At 36.3% G+C, this 20,875-nt stretch overlaps 1 protein-coding gene across 3 annotated transcripts in view; it reads right to left on the bottom strand.

The window, feature by feature from the left end:
• The window catches only part of KRIT1 (KRIT1 ankyrin repeat containing), a 23,411-nt gene extending 2,544 nt beyond the window's left edge, over positions 1–20,867 (bottom strand). The window contains exons 1-16 of one of the 3 annotated variants that reach the window (XM_044425138.1): positions 20,802–20,867; positions 17,934–18,053; positions 15,700–15,859; positions 14,560–14,652; positions 12,322–12,451; positions 10,964–11,207; positions 10,618–10,733; positions 9,946–10,089; positions 8,972–9,128; positions 8,215–8,322; positions 7,555–7,711; positions 5,980–6,131; positions 4,600–4,766; positions 4,261–4,348; positions 2,732–2,938; positions 1,853–1,969 (exon numbers count right to left, since the gene is read on the bottom strand). In XM_044425138.1, coding sequence (XP_044281073.1) covers positions 1,853–1,969; positions 2,732–2,938; positions 4,261–4,348; positions 4,600–4,766; positions 5,980–6,131; positions 7,555–7,711; positions 8,215–8,322; positions 8,972–9,128; positions 9,946–10,089; positions 10,618–10,733; positions 10,964–11,207; positions 12,322–12,451; positions 14,560–14,652; positions 15,700–15,859; positions 17,934–18,035 — 2,142 coding nt within the window. In that variant the 5' untranslated portion in view covers positions 18,036–18,053; positions 20,802–20,867. Of the gene's footprint in view, positions 1–1,852; positions 1,970–2,731; positions 2,939–4,260; positions 4,349–4,599; positions 4,767–5,979; positions 6,132–7,554; positions 7,712–8,214; positions 8,323–8,971; positions 9,129–9,945; positions 10,090–10,617; positions 10,734–10,963; positions 11,208–12,321; positions 12,452–14,559; positions 14,653–15,699; positions 15,860–17,933; positions 18,054–20,791 lie in introns of those variants that run through there. The other 2 variants (XM_044425137.1, XM_044425139.1) reach the window with 2 other exon arrangements.
• Between the last annotated feature and the right edge of the window lie 8 nt (positions 20,868–20,875).

Genomic DNA, 20,875 nt, shown 5'->3' on the forward strand with positions numbered 1-20,875 from the left:
TCCTGAGGGTCAGCAGAAATTTTGCAAAAACCTGGGAGATAGCATGCAATGGGAATGGCTCCAGATTGGTTAGACATGAGAACAATGCCTTGTTTGGACCAGCTGTATCTGCCTGATTATTGGCAATTTCCCCCTTTCACTGTATCCCAGCATACAACATCCCAGGCTAAAGGTGGGGAACATGAAGGGTTGTTGGGCCATGGAAAAAAATCGATTAGTCTGGGACCACCAACTGAGAGCCAAACCCAAAGTGGCCAACATCCGTAATAAGATACAAGAATTTTGATTACTGCTTTTCTAAACTCACCTTGTATTAAGAACTATTTTGACTGAATCCCACATACCTAAATTTAATGTTTGTCTATTATCCTATTTAGAAGAGATAGCAGAGGCTCATCTGAATTTAATATTTAACATGGCAAAACATCAACATTTAATATCTACTATTACCCGAAGTGAGGAGTTTTAAAAAAACAAACTTGGTCTAATTCATCTTGTAGGACAAGAATAGATGACAACATTTCCAGTTGGAGATAACCAACTGTTAGTATTAAAGATGCATATCCACGGGAATGGCAGCATGAAATGGTTTTTCTTCAGCAATTCACCTTTACCTTTTGTGACATCCTGTTGTCCTGCTTGCCTGATATAATGTTTAGGGGCTATGTTGTTATGGGTTTTATATATAATTGGTTTTATTGTCATTGTGGCTTTTAGTATTTGTAATATTGATTCTATTGTAAGCCACCTAGAGAATCCACATGGAATAGCGGGCAGCATATAAATTTTAAATAAGTAAGAAAGTAAGTAAGTAAATAATTTCCAGTTAGCTAGTTCAATTTCTCCCTTCTGGCTTGCTCTAGGGGAATCAAAATGGGCTGGCTTTTTATTTTCAAAAGACCAGTATCAGTCACCAAGCAGCATGATCATGCTGGCATGATATAGCTGGGGGGGGGGGATTGTTGCCCTCAGATTAAATATTTTGAATGGAACTTTTTATCTGTATTTTATTAATAGTTTTACATCGCACTTTTTAAAAAAAATTACAAACAGTCCAAGGAAGATTATATAATCCTCCTCTTCCTTGCCATTTCATCCTTGTTCATCATTATAATCCACCAAATACCTTTCAAGATCTCCAACTTGCTCAGGTATTGAGGGTCTCTGCATACACCCATTGACTGAATGGGGGAAAAGCTCTTAAGAAAACTGTGGTAAGAGAAGCTTGTGCCATTTACCGCCTTATGCTGGCCTTTCTCCCTGGATTCCCTTCAACTCCAACAAATGAACACAGGTGTCACTATCAGCAACATCAAAGTACTTTCCCAGTCAATGTCAAACAATTTAGAAGCATAAATGATAAAGTTGTGGTCTGATCCTGAATGATACAGGATCTTACTGGAATTTTAAAGTTTAGTATCTTTACATTTCAAAATCTTGCAAATTTTGAAGATTTGATAATTTGATCATTTATTTATTTAAATATTGCTGCCGTGCCCTTTGGTCTAAGAGTGTCCCAGGGTGGCTTTATAATTAGCATAAAACGAACATATATGTGTAGACTTAAGTTTACCTAAATGATTCAAAATGCGGAACCAGTATTCAAACCAAGAACAACATTACCTGTTCTTCTGCCCTTTCAGGCTCTCAAGTATTCTTATATTAATACAAAATGTATAATTAATATAAAAAATGTTAGCCAATGCAACAGTATTACCTTACCTGTTTTTTTCTCTGAGACCTATACAGCAACTGCCATCTGCTGTAAAAACTGCATGTTCAGTGTGTGTGTGTGTGTGTGTGCATGCTCACACACACACAATTGGGAAAAAGTATTCAGTAACTGCCTTACCTGCTTGGTATGGACTATGAAGCTCATTTTGTTTTCCAAACTATGTATTTGAAAGCAGGTATCTCCATCTCCCAACTGCCAGATAAAGCAACCATATTTTAAACTTATGAGCAAAGCCTGTAATATAAAATGACCAAATGAATTAGTGAAATAATCCCAACATTGTCACAAAAGTGCAATCTCAAATTCCTTTGTGGCTCAAGGGAATAAGCATGAGTTGGAGTGCTTGCTTTGCTGGAATAAACTGATTTCTCCTGGGCTATGCCCCACCCAGCAGATCCCCCTCCACCAGCTGACCTGCTCCTTAGACAGCAGATCTGCTCTGCTGGATAAGAGGGACCATGACTGGGGCTATATGCCAGAGGTGGGTGTCCCACTCTACAAAAAGAGAAATGGGTAAAAGTTAAAATGAGCAAGGCCACTCCTCTGTTTGCTCTCGCACACATACATGTGTATTCATACGCATTCACACATCACACCCATCCATCCAGAGGAGAAACAAGTCTTGGTTGAATGCCATGCTAAACAATTCAGGGATTGTTTCCCTGAACTCAGGGACAGAGTATCCATAGGTAATTTAGCCACTCCCTCTGGGAGGAGGTCCAAGTGGGAGTGATCAAGCTGCGTGAACTAGCATACTGGCTCCCCTGCAGTAACCTAGAGCTTAAAACACAACCTGGGTTACCATTATGTGCAAACTGACCCTTAGTAACTTTTAGTCCAAACTTAGGGCAGCTAAAATGCAGTTGAGGTGGGAGCAGGTCTGGGAGGACCATCTTAAAGTATATGTAATGTGCTTAATGTGCTGCATGTATAGACGACCTTATGGCCACAGATAATGCTGAATACTTAAAGGAGAAATAAGGCCTGCAAACATACTTTTGTTTCCATATTGAGAAGATGTAATCCTTTGACATTTACGCCTACATATACTCGAATGACTTTATGATTGCTTGAACTTGCTTTTGTGAATACTTGGCCTGTGAAAAAAGCAGCGCCATAGGTAGGAATCTCCCAACAGTTCTGCAAAAACATGCGCTGCAGGTGATGCATCTCTTTACTCACACCCTCACTGGTACTGAGACTCTGGAAATATAAGTTGACATTGCACAGAAGATATGGTTTAAATTTCCAGTTGGATGAAGCATCTTTTGGCAGGAAATTATAGGCATATATTGCTTAAGGACACTATGATATTATGCAATTTAAAGTAATACATACAAAACTGTAAGAAGTGCAGAACAGATATAAAGATGAGTTGTGTTGTTGATGTTAACAGGGTTAACACTCATACAAAAAGAAAAAAAGGATCATGACGTTAATGTTTCTGCAACAGAAGTAGTGCCTGGCCCCAAGGTAAAACAAAAGATGCTGACTTCTCCTAATACATCCACATGAAGAACATAACAAAAGCCCTCTCAATCAGAACCAAGGCCTATCTAGTCTTTCATTCTATTCCCACAATAACCTTACAGGTGCCTATGGAAAGCCCAAACAAGCAGAGCCCTCCCCTACAATTGTTTTCCAGTAACTGATATTCAGAGGTATGATGTCTTTGATCTTGGAGGTGGCCTGCAGCAATCATCATTAATAGTCATTTACATCCTCCAAATATTTGTTTCATCCCATCTGAGGCCATCACCACATCTTGTGATAGAAAGTCTATAAGTTAACTATATACTATGCAAAGAAGTACTTTGTGCTATCTGTCCTGAATGGTTGGAAACTGAGTTTCATATGATGTTCCTGGTTTTTAGAATTATAGGACTGGAAAAATACCTTTCTCATCTACCTTCCCCACATCAAATATAATTTTACCATTCTCTAAGTCAAAACCTAACCTTCCTTACTTACATTTTTTCTAAACTAAAAAGCCCCAAACTTTGTTACATTTTGTCCTAGGGAAGTTACCTCAGCCCCCTGATTATTCTGGTTCTCCCCTTTCAGCTCTACTTTATACTATTCGAGATGTGCAGCCAGAACAGTACACAGTCTTTCCAAGTGTGGTACTCAAATCTTTTTAAAAATGCTGTTTCATTCATTCATTCATTAAAACATTTCTATGCCGCCCCTTGCCGAAGCCTCGGGGCGGCTTACAACTTCTAATAAAATACACAATAAATTAAAACAATAACAATTAAAATATATACAATAGAATAAAATAAGCCGCCCTGGCCAAATAAAATTCAATAATATTAACATTTAAAATGCTGCTTAAATAAAAAGGTCTTGGCCTGGCAAAATATATTTTCAATCTTTCATAATAAAAATATACCAATATCAGGTTGGTATCAGGTTCATCAATCATGTTTAGTATATTTTGTCTACATTCTATTTTTGTTAATATTTCAGAAATTATGTATATTAAGGACTAGGTTTCCTGAAATTACATTGTTAGAATGTCTTACCTTATATTCATGAAGTATTCGGTTTGTCCAGTGGGGTGCCTTACTTTTTAATTTGGTAACTGGTACTATAGATTTTAAGTTTTCTTCACTGCAAATAACAGTTGAACACATTTAACTACTGCTACAAAACTTAACAGGTATAAAGTAAAATATGTAAGATTTGGTGCCTATTTGATCACATGTGGAGAGAGATTGCATATACAGTATAGTATGCGATCATCTATCTTGCTGATCAAATGGTAACAGAAGTCAGTTTTGATTAGACCCCTCAGAATCAGCAACAGCCCCAAACAAAATTAGATTTTGGATTCAATAGCAATAACTTAAAATTCTACTCACTTCAGGAAGCCCTGCTTGTGTTTTTTACTTTCATAATTCCCATAGACTATTTGCAGCAGCAGACTTGCAAGTGTTATCAGCTTGGCATCAGGTGATGTATAAAAACCTTTCAGTAAATTGTACCTGGCTTCATCAAATAGGATAAGAATAGCTAAAGGATCCTCAATCTATAAATATGACATATAAAAATGTTTAGGTTGATTAAAATATATATAATTAATCTATAGGTAGATGACAGAATTGAGATGCTAAATTTTCCTTTGAAATGCACAAATCTTAGTTTGCTCTGTTTAGTAGCAAATAATTGCTTATACCATCTGTAAAGGTTAGTAATTATTCTAAACAAAAATTTAAAGGTAACATTAAAAATGCTTCAACATGAAAAATATTAAAACCCATTGCTTAGCTTCAGTTACTTCAGTGTCACTAATACAAACCATTGAATTTGTCCTAGGTAGACTAGAAATGTTTTTACTGATAAATAAAGGATTTATATTTCTGTTTAGTAATTAGTAAATCAATTTCACTTATATTATCATTTAGACTGAAAACTGCATGAGGAAGGTAACAACCAAAGACTTCTGGAATCAGAATTCTTAAAAGCTTCAGACTTCAAACATACAGGCCTGGTTCTTTATGTCCCATATTTTGATGGGAAGGGGAAAAATGTAACTGCAGTCCTATGTAGGGTTCCCTGGGAATCTGTCCCATTAAACACAATAGGAAATCTGAGCAGATATGCACAGGATTGGTCTGTTAAAGATAGAGTCTCCTTCCAAATTTAGAAATCTAGTTCACCTTCCAGAATGAACCTATTATGGGCTTTCTTTTAATAACAGCACTCACAGGTAACTGAAGTGGGATGTTAGAGTAAAGTAGCTGTATCTTTTAAATCTGATTCTAAGGAAGTATAAGTATGTTTGCTCTCTGTTTCACAGAGTCTAGGGGCTGCTAGACAAGTAGTTCTTGTTAAAGTGTAAAGTCTCTCACATTTAAGATTATCTTTCCTCTTCCTTCCAAATCTGTAGAAAGACACCTTCATTAAGGCGAGCAATACGTAAACTGACTTTAAAGTAAACAGATTACTTAAAAGTCAGGAAAGTGATTAAAATTATTTAATTGGAAAACAGCCTTAGTAACCACTGATTTTAGTGATGTATTTTCCTTGATTTTGCATTTAAAAAAACAAAATACAGTAAAATCTTGTGTTCTATTAAGCTTCATATGCAATCATTTTTAGAGTTGACCTGGAACATGAATTCTTAGAGTAATATCTAAAGAACTCAGTACAATATTGTAAGTAGAATAATTCTACTGGCATACAATTACACATTCTGGTTTTGAACCTCTGTTTCATATGGTAGAACATATAATGCCAACCTTTTTTTCAACATCTAGAGGAAGTCTCACATCCCTCCTCAGGAAAAGCTGTGGAGTTTCCCTTTGAGGATCCAGGTTTGTCAGTTCAGTAACTATTTCAGGCCAGTCTCGAACGTGCTGCAAAGGCCTGTGATAGGGCTTCAGCTGGAGACCTATCCAACAACAGTTCTTTAAATAAATGCAAAAAATACTGTATGGTGCGTATCAAGTATATGTGTGAATGCTGTACCATACAGAGTATGGTTCGGAAAATGGTGATCTTGAAAAACTTGATTTTCATAAATGCAAACAGTGACAATTATATGAATCTGTATGGTACTACCAACATCCATTCTACTCAAGAAGTACTGCTAGCTATGACACTTTACCATCATCCTAGAAATAGTAGTAATGCTAGCCTTTTAGCAGCTTTTTGACTAACAGTACAATCTTATATCTAAAGTCATACACTCAGATGAAAGTCCCATTAAGTTCAATGGGGCTTACTCTCAGGTACTTGGTATTGTAGACTTAAATGCCAATAAGGAGTCCCAGACATTTTAAAATCCAAGGAGTCATTCATTTAAGTCATGCACAGTGTATGATGTCTCCTCTCACCCATTTCAAAAAAGAATTAGACCATATGTTAGGTAGAGAAAAGAAGATACTTCATCTAGATACTTCCTGAGACAGATCACTATAGTGATCATGCTCAGAGACAGAACTATCACACCAGTGATAGCCTTTCCTTTTTTTTTTTCAGAGGTCCATTTATTTTATTCAAAGCTAAAAGCAATACATCCACATATGTGTTTTTAATACATTCAAACTTATTTCCAGATTTAAATCTAAATCTTTATATTTCACATGGAATAAAATTACAGTAATTATCTAGAAGCTCCAGCACTTCCTCTTCCTTTGAAATTAATGCCAATAAAGCTGATTTACTTTTCCATGCACCCATAACTTAAGAAGATTTCAACACACAATTAAAGTACTTCTTACATGCAATTGTGTAACTGTTTTTTGAATTCACAATAGACCTGATCAAGTTGGTGTTTCCATTTGAAAGAGATTAACATTTTTTTCCGTCAAGTCTCACTGTATGTCTATGGTAAGGGGAGGTGTAAATGAGTCAAAATCTTCCATTGCCAAATCAAAGACCCAAAATGCATGCTTTAGGGGAGTTGTGTGGGAACTTCCGAACTTTATCTCTTAGTAATATATAAATGAAACAATAAGATGTCATCATGTGAAGATTTTCCTGTCTCCACTAGTGACAATCAATGAAGTAGAATGAAGATGGAGAAGCATGATCACAATTTCATCACTGCATATCATTTTTCAGGGAGCATGCCATTACTGGAAAGACTGGGATAAGCTGAGCCTCAGAAGATCAAACCTCTTTGTTCAGTTATCTCTTAAAAGAGGAAGGTTCCCTTAAATAACTATTCTTCCAGTTGGTGCCAAAACAGAACTGTAGAAATATACTTTGTTAGGTGCATCTTTCCAGCACCCCTGCCTAATTTGGTACAGCAGTTAAAATAGTCCAAAAATCAACACACTTTTAAAGTATCAGATTATTTAATTACTTACTAAGGTTTTCCGAACAGATCCAAATAGTAAAGTACTGCTGTGTTTCTTGGGAAAGACGCATTCCTTCCATTATCTGTTGCACACTAGTGTTATTTCCATGCTTCAACTCAACAGAGCGGTAAGATCCATCCATCCGGTAAATTCGCACTTTTTCATACTGTTGGAAATATTGAAAACAAATGTCTGCAAGAGTTGTGTGGTCTTGATAACAAGGCAAAATGTGTGGCATGCTACTTTCCAATTTGAAGAAGGGGTAAATACTGAACTCTATGCACTCCGAAGTACAGAGCAGAGATCTCAGAAAGTAACCATGGAACATGGCTCATTTTAAAAAGAAAAAAGGATACATGTTCAGATAATATGTAGAACTGGAATATACATATTTACACTGTTTCCAGTTGCTCTATTGAGCAAAAATTATTTATTTGTTTGAAGTCCATTAAAATAACTGACTAGAAAAGGGTATTTCTGAAGGTCATTATGGATCAGAGTATAAAATGAAAATGGTATTCTAAAATTCTATTGATATTATAAATGCCAAGCCTTGCACAGAATCAAGCGCTGAAATTATAGTCACTACACATGAGATTAGTGCTTCCTTACAACTTATGAAAGGTATTAAAGTTACTGCCAATGAAATATTGAAGGATTAATGCCTACTTGTTTGTTCATGGCCTCTTTCAGCAAATTAGCTGTTTTTTCCCATTCATTTTGTTTGTTCTCTTCACAGACATTCAGAGGAGTTCTCCCTTGTTGATCAGTAATGTGCTACAAACAGAAATAAAACAATATAAGGCTTTTTAAATGCAATATAGAGCATGCCTAACCCTGAGCCAGACCTTGGTCAAACTAACTGCATAATATCTACTCTAATAGGCAGCAGTTCTCTAGGATTTCATAAAGATGTTTTACCTGGCCCCTCTGGATATGCCAGGGATTGTACGTGGACCTTTTGCATTCCAAGCATGTGCTCAGCTATAATCCGTCCTGTAAGGGCTACATATTCATGTTCTTCTTATTAGAAAATTCTTAACTTCTGTCCTGACAGATGGTAGTATCTACTATTGGAATGTGTTTTCCAAACCTTTAAAAAAGGACTGAATCATATCCCTTAACTTAAAAACACTTCTGGTTGTAATGTTCCATGGTGATCCATCCTCTGAATTAAAGGGCACCCCTTTAATCTACACATTCAGAGTACTGTTCCTTTTGTTTATCGTGGTATCATCATTAGTAGTCTCAAACAGCAATGCGAGGTCTAAACCACTGTAACATGAACTGACTTTTATCTGAAGTACTCTCTGTTGTGCTTATTGTCATCACAGTTCTCCTTATTTTTATGTTTTAAAACTGGCTATATAAGGCATGTTCAAAGGCTCTATAAGAATCCATGATTACAATTATAATGATATCTTACTCTGTCAATTTCCGGATGGTTTAGGAGAATCTGAACAATATCAGCATGCCCTCCCCCAGAAGCAAAATGAAGAGGAGAGCTATGCTGTCCATTCAGCAAGTTTGGATTGCACTTTCCTTTCTCTAACAGCATTCGAGTAGCTTCAACTTTTCCATACCTAGGCAGAGAGAAAACAGAAATAAAGATAAGATTACATATGGGTTATAAAATGGTTTCCAGTGATAGACAAAAAAAAAAAAAAAAAAAAGAAAAGAAAAGAAACGTATGCCATAAGCATTTTAATTCAGACCAAGCAGCAGCAAACCTATTAGCATCATGGAATAAAGTCATCCCCCTTACCCCACAATACTCTAGGATACTCCCTACCACCTACCAGGGCTCCCATTTCTTTTTCTGGATAGCAGGGCAGAGGGTCAGATCAAAGCAGAGGGCTGCAGTTACCCTTGGTTTGATTTTCTAAGAATTATGCTGGACCCAGAGGGATTCTGGAAAATAAAAATGGTGCTGGAGAAGGCTGCTACTTTACAGTGTGCCAACCTTCCCCTTAGAAAAAAAATAAAAAAGCTATTAAAAACAAACATTAGGAAGTGCCTGCTGACACAGCATCACCAGTATGCTGAAGAATCCAGCATTATGGGAAATGAGAGGTAAACTTTGCTGACACAGCTAAGTTCTCGATAAGTTCAACAGTGTCAATAGAGGTTAAAAGCAGCCATTTATGCATACAAAAGAAAGTAAAATCTACATTTTCTTTCTGAAGCAGGGTAAACCTGTTCCTGGTGATCCTAGCATCTACAGTGCAATTTTGGTTTCTCCCATGTTTGTCCTAGATTGCACCCTGGGTTTGGTTTGTTTGGGTTTTTTGGCCATACTAGAGTATAACTGCAACTTTAAACCAGGATTTTACATACACAGATAATTTTATTTATGAATAATCTCCCATTTTTAATATTTGTAAACAGTTTTGCACTCACCAACATGCATAATGGATAGGTGCCCAGTGGTCACTGTCTAGCTGGTTAACTGAAAAATTTTCATCTAGAAGTTGACTCAATAACTCAGAATCTCCTTCACAAGCACTACGATGAAGTGGAAAATCATCAACCCATTGACGTTCCCTAGGAGAAAAAATGCAGTATGATGCAGTATTTTAGTCATTTTATACAAATGCCCCATTGAAAATACACTAAAGATCCTAGTGACATACACAAGACAATGCACAACTTCCTTTCCTTGCTGATAATGCACTTCAGCAAACTGAAATTTAAGCCTATTGTACCTCACAGAGTTATTGCAATGATGACAAATTTCACTTTGCTTACAGCTTTAACTGTAGTCACAATTCTTTCTCCTCTGTCAAGGTACGTAAGAGGGACAGGACACAGCCCTTTGCAAATTTAGCCAGAAAAAAAGCTTACAACTCCTAGCATGCTCAAGCTAGTGATAAAGATATAGCTTAAGCTGTCTGATTTTAAAAATATTAAATACTAATACTACTAATTAAATAATGCTAAAATAATACTAATTTAGTATGTATTAATACTAAAAATAATACTAATTACAAAATTATTAAAATGTATCTGGACTTTAAGGATGTTTTTACAAAAATACAAATATATCAAAAAGTGGAAAAAGTAACACAATACTTGTCTTCCATGACACTGCTCATGCTGCGTTGCCACTTTTCACGTTTTGGAATCTGTATTTTTGAGTAGTCTGGGGCTCCGAGTCCAAAATAAGGATTTATTACCACTTTGTCAACCTGGAAATATCAGGTAATAGAGTACTTGACACAAAGGATGCACTAATTTGTATTGTATTTTAATGCTTTTTAAATTTAATTTTAAAAACTTTTAAAGCATTGTTTTATTACTGTTTTTATATCATGTTGTGATGCCCAAAGAGCTTCAGCTGTGGGGAGTATAAAATGAAATGATAATCATAACAACAACAACAAAAAATCTTAATCTAACATTAATTTTCTTCTCTTACCCTATTGGTATACTGAAGATCAGAGCCAAATAAAGGATTGTAGATACATATGTCTGCCTTCTCAAGTGCCATCATTTTACTTTTGATTTCTAATGCAGTATATCCCATGTGAAGAGAGCTCTCTGTTTGCCCAGGTTCAACAGCATATGCAGGGTTTGTGACATTGGTTTTAATCCGCTCTATGGGAGATGGCCTGAATAAAGCTGGGATGGAATGTGATTGTGAATGCCGTTCTTCTAACCATCTGAGAAATAAAATGGACACAACTCATGTGGTGTTCATGTTAATGAAAATTAGCAAACAATTAGCATAGCATAATGTAAAATTATATATACTAGAACAAATGCTTAGGATCAGGGTCTAAACTGTTTTAGTAATATGTGTACAATCCAAAGCACAGTCATTTAATTAAGGCTAAGCCCAATTAAACTTATTGATCCCAATAAACACTGAACTCATGATGTGTCTTCTGATACCACTTCTTGTCTCCTTAGAACACCCTCCCTGTGGCTCTAAGGTCATACTTGTGAAAGAACTGCACTGAATGAGGGCACTCTGTGGTTCACAACCCAGCTCCAATCTTGGAACACACTACTGATGTCAGAATTAAGACTCTGAACTACCCTGTGGCTGTCTACAGACTATCCCAACAGCCGCAGGATTGCACCCTTGATCATGAGTAACAAGTCACATTGTGTTCATTAGAATTTTTCACTGGCAGGTCCAAATGTGTAAGAGTTCCATGCGCTGGAATTGCTTAATGAAGGGCAAAGCCATGGAAGAATTCTATATTAATATATGAGTATTTCCATGTATGCAGAATTCATATATACAAAAAGACTGGAACACCACTTAATTGTTGATATTCTAATTTGTGAGCCTTTTATGCAACGAGATGCAAATTGTGGAATGAATACTCTCTCTCAGCCAACAGAAAATGGAAGATAAAGTCCCATATATTTCCACATAACATAATTCAATTAAGATAAAATCATTTTATGACAAAAATCACTGAATCATAAAATACACTGTAAAAATTGCTTGCAATGGTATAATAATTATTTAAAAGTATATGTAAGCATTTTTCAATGCTTGTACATTTAGAAAACTTATACATGTCTAATGCTTCAGGAGTTCTATAGAGCTCTCAGGTAAATGGAGGACAGCAGACAAAAATGGTAAAATTCTCTATGACAAACAATCACCTGGCCTTATTTTAAAACAATGAATGGGAAAGCATGACCTTTATCTGGAAGAATATGATTGTGACCTAAGAATTGTTAAAATATCTGATTCTTTAGTGGCAATTCTGCTTGCTTATTTTTATATTCAAGTAGTTCTACTAAAACATTTCATACTTATCCAAATAAATTAACATTCTGGCTGTAACTGTAGCAAAGTGAGAGCTTGATTCACTGCAGACTCTCATGATGTCCTGCAAACAGTAGAAAACTGGGCATCCAGGACTGTATGCATATTTTGTATTATCTACAAAGGAAAGGAGAATTTTTAAAAGATTTAAAAAACCCTCTTCTACTCTATTATATAACTTTAGCTGTACAGTATTACCATTTTAATATTCTTATGCCCCTCATATGCTTTCTTCCCCTTCATGATCGCTGTACCTCACACACAGGATTTTGCACTTGTGCATCAGATCATTCTAAAGTAGAGTGATTTTGCTGCATGTCCACCCTACCTACTTTGTGCTCCATGCTCAAGGGAATGACCCACTGTTTTGGCTCAGGCAAGGCCTAAATCTGCAACAAGTCAAATTGTCTGTAATGTTCTTTCATTGACACTGAGAACATTGTTGGGGGATATAAGAATGTGGTCTACAACACCCAAAGTTCCCACATGTTCAGTTCTGTAAATGTTATATATATGAGAGTGGATCCAGATTTTGGTGCATGCAACTGTACTGGTGAAAGGGGACTTTCCACTTGCTAAAAAATATCAAGCAACAGTCTATATAAACCAGCCTGGTTCCAGGATTTTAAAAAAAGAATCCTGATCTCAATGGGGGTTTAAACTGTTCTTTGGTGTTCTACAATAAATAGTTACTGTTAGCTGAGGCTATTATTATCTTCTTGGAGAAAATGGAAAATCCATCTTTCAGCCACCAAAGTAGAGGTAGAATTAAAACCACTTCATTTTAACATTTTGAAATGGAAATATAGAATCAGAGGAATTTCTCCTGCCTTAAAAATACTGGATGCAATCTAGATTTAGTCATACGTGAAGTCAACCATTAAATCGATAATATATCAGTAATATCAATAAGACTAAGCTGCATTGATTTCAGTCACCTACTCTAAATATGATTACATTTGAATATAATGCATGGAATCTTAAATTGTATGCACAAGTTTGTTATAGAGGAGAAATCCAAGGAGTTTGTTTTTGTGTAGATCTCAAGTAATTTCAGAATGTGATCATACCTGGCACTTCAAGGTCCACAGTTACGGTATTGTAACATTTTTTTACCTGTTCAACTTCAAGTCCAGCTACACACTTTATTATGGTATTATGACTGGATGTTTCTCACCAAGTGAGACAAACCAAACAGGATAATATTTTATTTATTATTATTTTTTATTTTTTGATTTATAGCCTGCCTTTTTCCTACAAAGGGCTCAAGGCAGCTTACATCTCCTCCTCCATCTTGTCCCCACAACAACAACCCTGTGAGGTAGGTTGGGCTGAGAGTCTGTGACTGGCCCAAAGTCACCCAGTTGGCTCCATGGCCGAGCGGGGACTCGAACCCAGATTGTCTGAGTCCCAGTCCCACGCTCTTAACCACTACACCACAATTTGACAACCAAGAACAGTAATTGGGAAATTGGGACAAGAAATTGGGATGAACAAATAGATGAAAATCAATAATTAAATATACACATATATATTTTCAATTTCTTATTGCTCTTACAAGTATATCCTCTGCCATAAACAAAAAGCTGTTTATTAGAGAAAAATCAACCTAGCCATCATGGTGATCCAACCGTACAATTTGTCATCTGTTTGTTTTTCTGGTTTCAAAGCAGTCACAACCAAATGTGAACCCAAAAGCAGCATTTGAGATATTTATGTTCCGAAAAGCCTTTGCTCTTCTGCCAAATTTGAAGACTGAATCATCTTTTAATTGCAAAAAGCTGTCAGAATGGGCAAAAAGGATGACTGCTCAACTGGTAATGCATAATGTTTTTCCTCAAGGGCAAGAAGCTGTGGAAGCTGCTTTAACAAAACAAAACAAAAAAACCCCCCTCCAACCTTCTATTCTAGAAGTAAATAAATCCAAAAAAGGAGAAAGTAAATCCTCTGAACAATTTACATAAATTATTGCTCTTAAAAAGAGCTATGAAAACCAAATCTTTTCTTTTTTTAGTAATGAATAATAGGCTAATAGTTATGTATGTTAATGTGATGCTGTATTATTTTTTTTAAAAAATCATACACACGCACCCCATAGACATAAGGGTTCCATTCTTGAAGCCAGTTTGAAAATATGGAATTAGACTTACAGGATTCATGTATATTTTAAGGGAAACTACATTGGCTTCCTATAAATGTGTGCAACTTTAACATTTTAATTTTACCTTTGACAACTGTTGGTACAACAAAAAGAGATGCATCCTTGCCTGTCTTCTCACCATCAAGAGGGAATGTTTTCATTAACAGAACTCGTTTCCCTGTATATAACAACAATAATGCTTTGATAATTAAATAGCTAAAATTAATCTCTTCCTCATCATCTGCCCTTCCTGCTACTCCATGGTATATTGAAAACTAGGTGGATCACTTTGGAAGTTGGTCATTGTACCTTTCTGGATGGAATCACACTCCCACTGAAGGATCAGCTATTCAGTTTGATGAACCTGCCATTGTTTCTGGATTCTCAGGTGGCTGTTCTGACTAAGCACCTAAGACTTTTACCAGCTTTGATTGATTTGCTAGGAAGCTTCTATGCTGCCCCATTCGCCGAAGCCTCGGGGCGGCTCACATCAATAAATAATCACAGTATAAAAACAATATAATTTGAGTCGACCTGGCCAAGAATATGAAATAAATAAATAATATTAACATCAAATTAACAATTAAAATGACGTTTAAATAAAAAGGTCTTCGCCTGATGCCGAAAAACTAAGCAATGCTTAGTTTATAATGGCCTGACAACTATGATGCATACTTTAGTAACCTCTAGGCTGGACTGCAGAATCTTTGAAGATTATCTAGAAGCTTCAATTAGCACAAACTGCAGGCATCTAAATTGATTACAGAAATGAGTTGTAGGGAACATATTACTTCTGTGTTATATCAACTGTACTAATTACCTATTCATTTTCAGGCACAATACAAATTGCTGTTTTTAACCTTTAATTATCTAAGACATTGGAAAAGTACAATTTCCTGTGCCACACCCCCATTACTTCAAGATACTTGAGATGTTTATCTTTTTTCTTCTCAGCAGCAGAGTTTTTCCTTTATAACTCCCTCCCTTAACCACACTAAGTACCTTCTCACTTTCCAAAATCAAGATAAAATTTTTCTATTCCAAAAAAACACACATTCAGACAGTAAGAAATATTGTTTTATCTGTGTTGAATGCTGTGAACATGAGTCAAGACGTAAAAATGGGGGGGAGTGGTGCAATTGAGCTTTTCATTTTTTAAAAAAGATGCGTACTTGATTTATGACTATTTACAGGAAAAACCACAATGAAAACAGAAAAGAATTACCTTTAATACCTTGGTTTCCTGGGGAAATCGGTTTAGTGGTTTCTACTATATAATCCAGAATGCTTTGCGTTATGTCACTGCCCCCCTGAAGTTTAGTTTCCAATAACATTTTCCTTCTCTTCTTTTTATGTCCTTCAATAGGAACTTCAAGCAATAAAATCTTGTAATAATCAAATTGAACATTAATTAAACACAAAGTTCCACATCAATTTTGAAAGAGTAACATTTTAATCTGAGTATATGCCTGGCCTGCAAGTCATGTACATGGAATGATAGATACAAATGCTATGAAACACATTTTTCTTTACATGAATGCCATGGTAATAACAGAAGCAGCTGCTGCCAGAAAAATGTTTAGGCCCATAATGTAAGTTTTTAATTCAAAATGTACATCCATATCTCTCTCTCTCTCTCTCAATATCCTGTATAACAAGAAATATCTGGAAAGAACACAAAGAACACAGTCATTATTTTAAAAATGTGTGCATGCTAGCACTTTTTTTGAATGCGTCACAAAATTGCTTGCTACTATGAAGCTTTTATTTCAAATAAAGCATTGTTTCATTATACATTGACTACTTTCATTTCAATAAAAGACTATTCTTTCTGGGTTAGTAGGGTTCAATGCTTATTATGATGCAAATCCATGCATCTGCTTTAGTGTTGGTCCTTTAAAAACCTTCAACATATAACAGGAATGTCAACTATTGCAGTTAATATGGGCTTGTATTTACTAAAGAGCTACACAATAAAGCATTAAAGCATAGGATGAAACCATTGAAAATTCAAAAAATGAGAAAATTAGTAAAATTATTCTGGATATATTAAAAACAAGGCTATACCTGCCTAACATTGAAAGCAAACTGGAAAATTTTATGTACTTATTATATTTTTAATCTATCCAACAGCAGAAATATTCTCTGGAAGAATTACATGACATAAAAACAATGATCATTACAGGAAATATACTATAAACATATAAAAGCAGGCATCCCAGCACTCTACAGGCAAATCTAGAAACTAAAATCTGAACTCCCCGCGCACACACCAGTATGGGCTCTAGGTTAGCTTCTTAGGTGAGCATCCTGCATGTGGTGTTCCAACCAAGAAGGCCTATTCTTCAGTCCAACTTCCTAGTATCATTTTCTCAGAGGAAAGCCTTTTTAGAGGACAGATGTACAGGTGGGGGATATCCTTTCAGTACTCTGGCTCCAAGCCATTTAGAGCTTTAAAGATCAACACAATTACTTTGAAATGGGCCTCAAAGTAGGCTGGAAGCCAGTACATCTGACAAAGCATGGGTAGCACATGCTTGCATCAACCAGTCTAGTTAGTAGCTCCATTCTGGATTATCTGACATTTTCAGACAATTTCCAAAGGTAGCCCCATAACCAGTGCTTTGTAATAATCTAAGCAGGATAGCCAAGTAAACTGTCCCCAGGCTATCTTTGACCAGAGAGTGTCACATCAGGTTTATCAGCCCAAATTGTTAAAAGGCGCTTCTAGCCAGCAAAGATCAACCAAGTTTCAAGAGCACCCCAAATCTGTGCAAGCTCATCCAGAACAGGCTGATCAGTAGTCAACTGTCAAGTCCCCACCTGAGGAGCATCCCTCAGAAGATCCGGAACCTTTTGAAGCATATGTTCTCAGAGGACAAGGCTGCTTCAGGGGAACCTTGGACTAACCAACAAGATCCTTGAACTTTGGAGGAGATGGTACTGAGAGGTGAGAGCACTACATTTTCAGTTACCACTAGCATTAAAATAAATAAAATTAGAAATATTACAGCACAGATATCCTGATGTTGGGTAACTGCGAAGTGGCTTATAAATTCTAAATGTGTGAATCTATTCTCGCCTTAATATTCTGATGAGTAGTACTTGGATAGTAAGAACTAGTGGGATATTAGCTAACCATCAAGGCTGCAGAAACAATTGGTAAATATTTAGTGGCAATTCACATGATGACAATTCACCTTGTATCTCTCATAGGAAGCAATTAGAAAACAAAAGTGCAATGCTGCAATGGAGCAGATGAAGAACAATTTCTTATGCCAATATGACTTTGCTTCAAGAAAATCACCATGAGTACAACAGTCTGATCTTAGCATATTTCCCGAGAGTCCATCTATACCTTGGTGTATACTGGATATATCTAGGATTATATGCAATTGCTTGTAATAGTACAATGACCTCCATTTAATAAAATTTCAATAACCCCCCCAATTATTTTACCTCATATGATTTGGCACGATATTCACGAGAATTCAGGCTTGCAGCATTCTTTGGACGGATGACAGCCACATAAGCTTCAGTTATGATTTCTGGGTTTCCCATGGTTTATTTTGTTTGTGACTGGAAATAATAAATAAAAAACAAAGATTAAATGAACAGAACAAGTTTTCAAAAATCAGATATGGATAAGATTTCATGAAGAAAATGATAGCTATGGTGATTTCCCTAATTAAATTGTGCTAGTTATTTCCTGTTTGAATAAACAAAGCAAAACTGTTTTTGTGTTGTGAGTGCTATGAAGAATAACCTGAAAATTCAAAAACAACACCATTGAATAGATATATATTTGGATAAAGGACAAGGAAAGATTAAAATAGTCCACAAGGAAGTGACTAATAATGCAATATGCAAAACATGCCCACTGATACAGCTTTGAGGCTCGTGTGTATACAGGCCGGGCTGATCAGGAAGCCTGCATGCTAAAGTGAGCGAGCTGTGTGGTTTCTAAGGTTGGTTCAGTGTTTAACATTTGGAGCCATGCTTGTATTTTGCCATAAATTGACAATTGGGTGCACACTTATATCACACTATGAACAAACTGCATCTAAGAGAAAAGAACTAAGCTGTTGTTTGTAAGCCATCCAGAGACACATAGTGATTGGATGGGTTAGAAATATCCCAAATAAATATAATAAATCCAGAGGTCAAAAATGAAGATTTTTTAAAATGGCACTTCCTTGGTGTTGAGCATCTTGCATGCATCAAACAGTAACAATGCCAATTAAATCCATTCCAATTCCAGATTGTGAAACAAGAAAATGTGGAAAAGTCAACGGGGTGAATACTTCTGCAAGGCACTATGAAACATAGACAATGATCACTGCCATTTACAAAACAACCTTGTAGATGTAATTCAGATATTCTTGTATAATCAACTCATTAACTCATGCAAAAAAAAACCCCCTTTGCACTTATTTTAGGCACAGGAGAAAGAGCTGAACCTTTTGATAAACTGCAGTTCAGAAGTTTCACATTGCAATTTCCCACTGAAGTTCTTTTGCTCCTAAATCATCAGTTTAAGATCAGTCACATTGCCTTGAAAGATTAAAGGTGCTCTCCTTCTCAGTTTTTGATAATGTCATTTCTGATGTCAGATTTATGTCCATATCTTTTTTTTTTTGTAGAGAGTAGACTGTTTATTTGGGCAAAAATAACCATCTGGCCTAAAATAATTATCAGTAATTATCCTGTAAAAGTGTTACTAGAGTAAACATAGGAACAAAGCTGACACCTGGATTATCCTTAAGGTCTTGCTCCTGTATCTTCTCTTACAGGGCCTGTTGCTGGTAAGGAATCAATTTCAATGTGGGATGGGCTGTCTGTAAGCAAGTACAAACCTACCACCCAGGTCTGTGAGAGGAAAGTGTCATTGTCCAGGATGATCTGTAGCTTTAATTGCTTATACTTTGTGTAGTTTTAGCTGGGAAATGTAGGCAACAGTAAGAGGTGTCCTATTGTTTTTTTCTTATGGATCATTCCTACTTTGGATTATTCTTGGGTACAATTCTGGTTGATCTGATTTTTTCCCTTCATTGGGTAGGCATTCCAATCTGAAAAGAACTACAGAAAGTCAGAGGTATCTTGCATGGAACTTGGAAATTATCAGTGGCTAGCATGAGGTCTGAGAATGAAATCTATAAAGCCAGACACCTCACTGGGCCCCTGGACGCAGCAAACACACCCCTAGTTCACCTTCTAAGCTCTTATGAAATGTGTGGGAACAGGGGAGATGAAGCCTGGAGATGAACATGATGAATAGTCTCACAGATATATGAAAAGACAGCTTTCCTGAGTGGGACAGCCCTTGTAATCTTTTGCTTAGAAGCTGTAGAGTATATAAAATTTACTGTGAAGATCCAGTCCAGATTCCCATATAAACATTTCTAAGTGCACAGTGAAAGTATTACCAAATCTCACCCTTTTTGGCATCTTTGTAGATAACAGATGTTACAGTACTCAGAATCACAGAGTGTACTATTATTTACTGTGTTTATTAATCTGGAATAACTAATAATCTGGACTGATCCCATATTCAGAACAGCTATAGAAACAGAATTCTGATTCCACTGGTTACTGTATGTTGCAAAGTACGAAGAAAAAAGCACGTTCCATAAAAACTTCTTTAAATAAAAGATGAACAAACTGGTAATGATTCAGGGCCTCCCATCCTGTCATGTTAACTCAGAAGTGAAGGACAATTTATAAATATATTTGATTCCAATAGTAATAACCAGAGATGGTTGAAGAGTCTTGTTGCAGTAAAAGCAGTCTACTGGTATCATAAATACTTATCATGGTATACACTCTAGTAGTTTAAAGTTCTAGACCACAAAGTTTTCTGTCACAATAAATCTTCCATTCTATGAGGTTCCACAAGACTTTCCGTTGTTTTGACTCCAGGGATAAAACTTTCCCTAGACTGTACCACTTCAGACTGCAGGTGTGAGATCACCTAAGCAAAAAAATAACCTACTCCTGCGAATACAAAACTATCAAACGGGGGGCAGTCTAACTTTCCCTTCCCGGACCTGCTGTTTTTCTACGTATAGGGAGAAATTTATTTTCTCCCACAGGAAAGTATTCAAACAGGCAACCCCCTCACTGGCAATTCTTTGCGGCTGCACTATATGCTTCAAGTAGCTCTCAGAGACTCACTGAATTCAAGGCGACTTTCCCCGAAAGTTAAGTGAGCACAGACTGTCGCCTTACTAGCCAAGCAACTTAGTTGTGGCAAAGATGATTAAACACGAGAAAAGGATCTTTGAGATGCCTCGGCTTAAAAACAAAAACAGTCTTGCCTTTCCGTACCGCGTAGCCCGAAGACCGCTTCCTCCAGGGAGAGACGAGCATCGTCCAACCCCACCCCAGGCTTTAGCGTCTCT

This window comes from Varanus komodoensis, unplaced genomic scaffold, assembly GCF_004798865.1.
Source record: "Varanus komodoensis strain SLA01 unplaced genomic scaffold, ASM479886v1 scaffold15, whole genome shotgun sequence".
Classification (NCBI taxonomy): domain Eukaryota; kingdom Metazoa; phylum Chordata; class Lepidosauria; order Squamata; family Varanidae; genus Varanus; species Varanus komodoensis.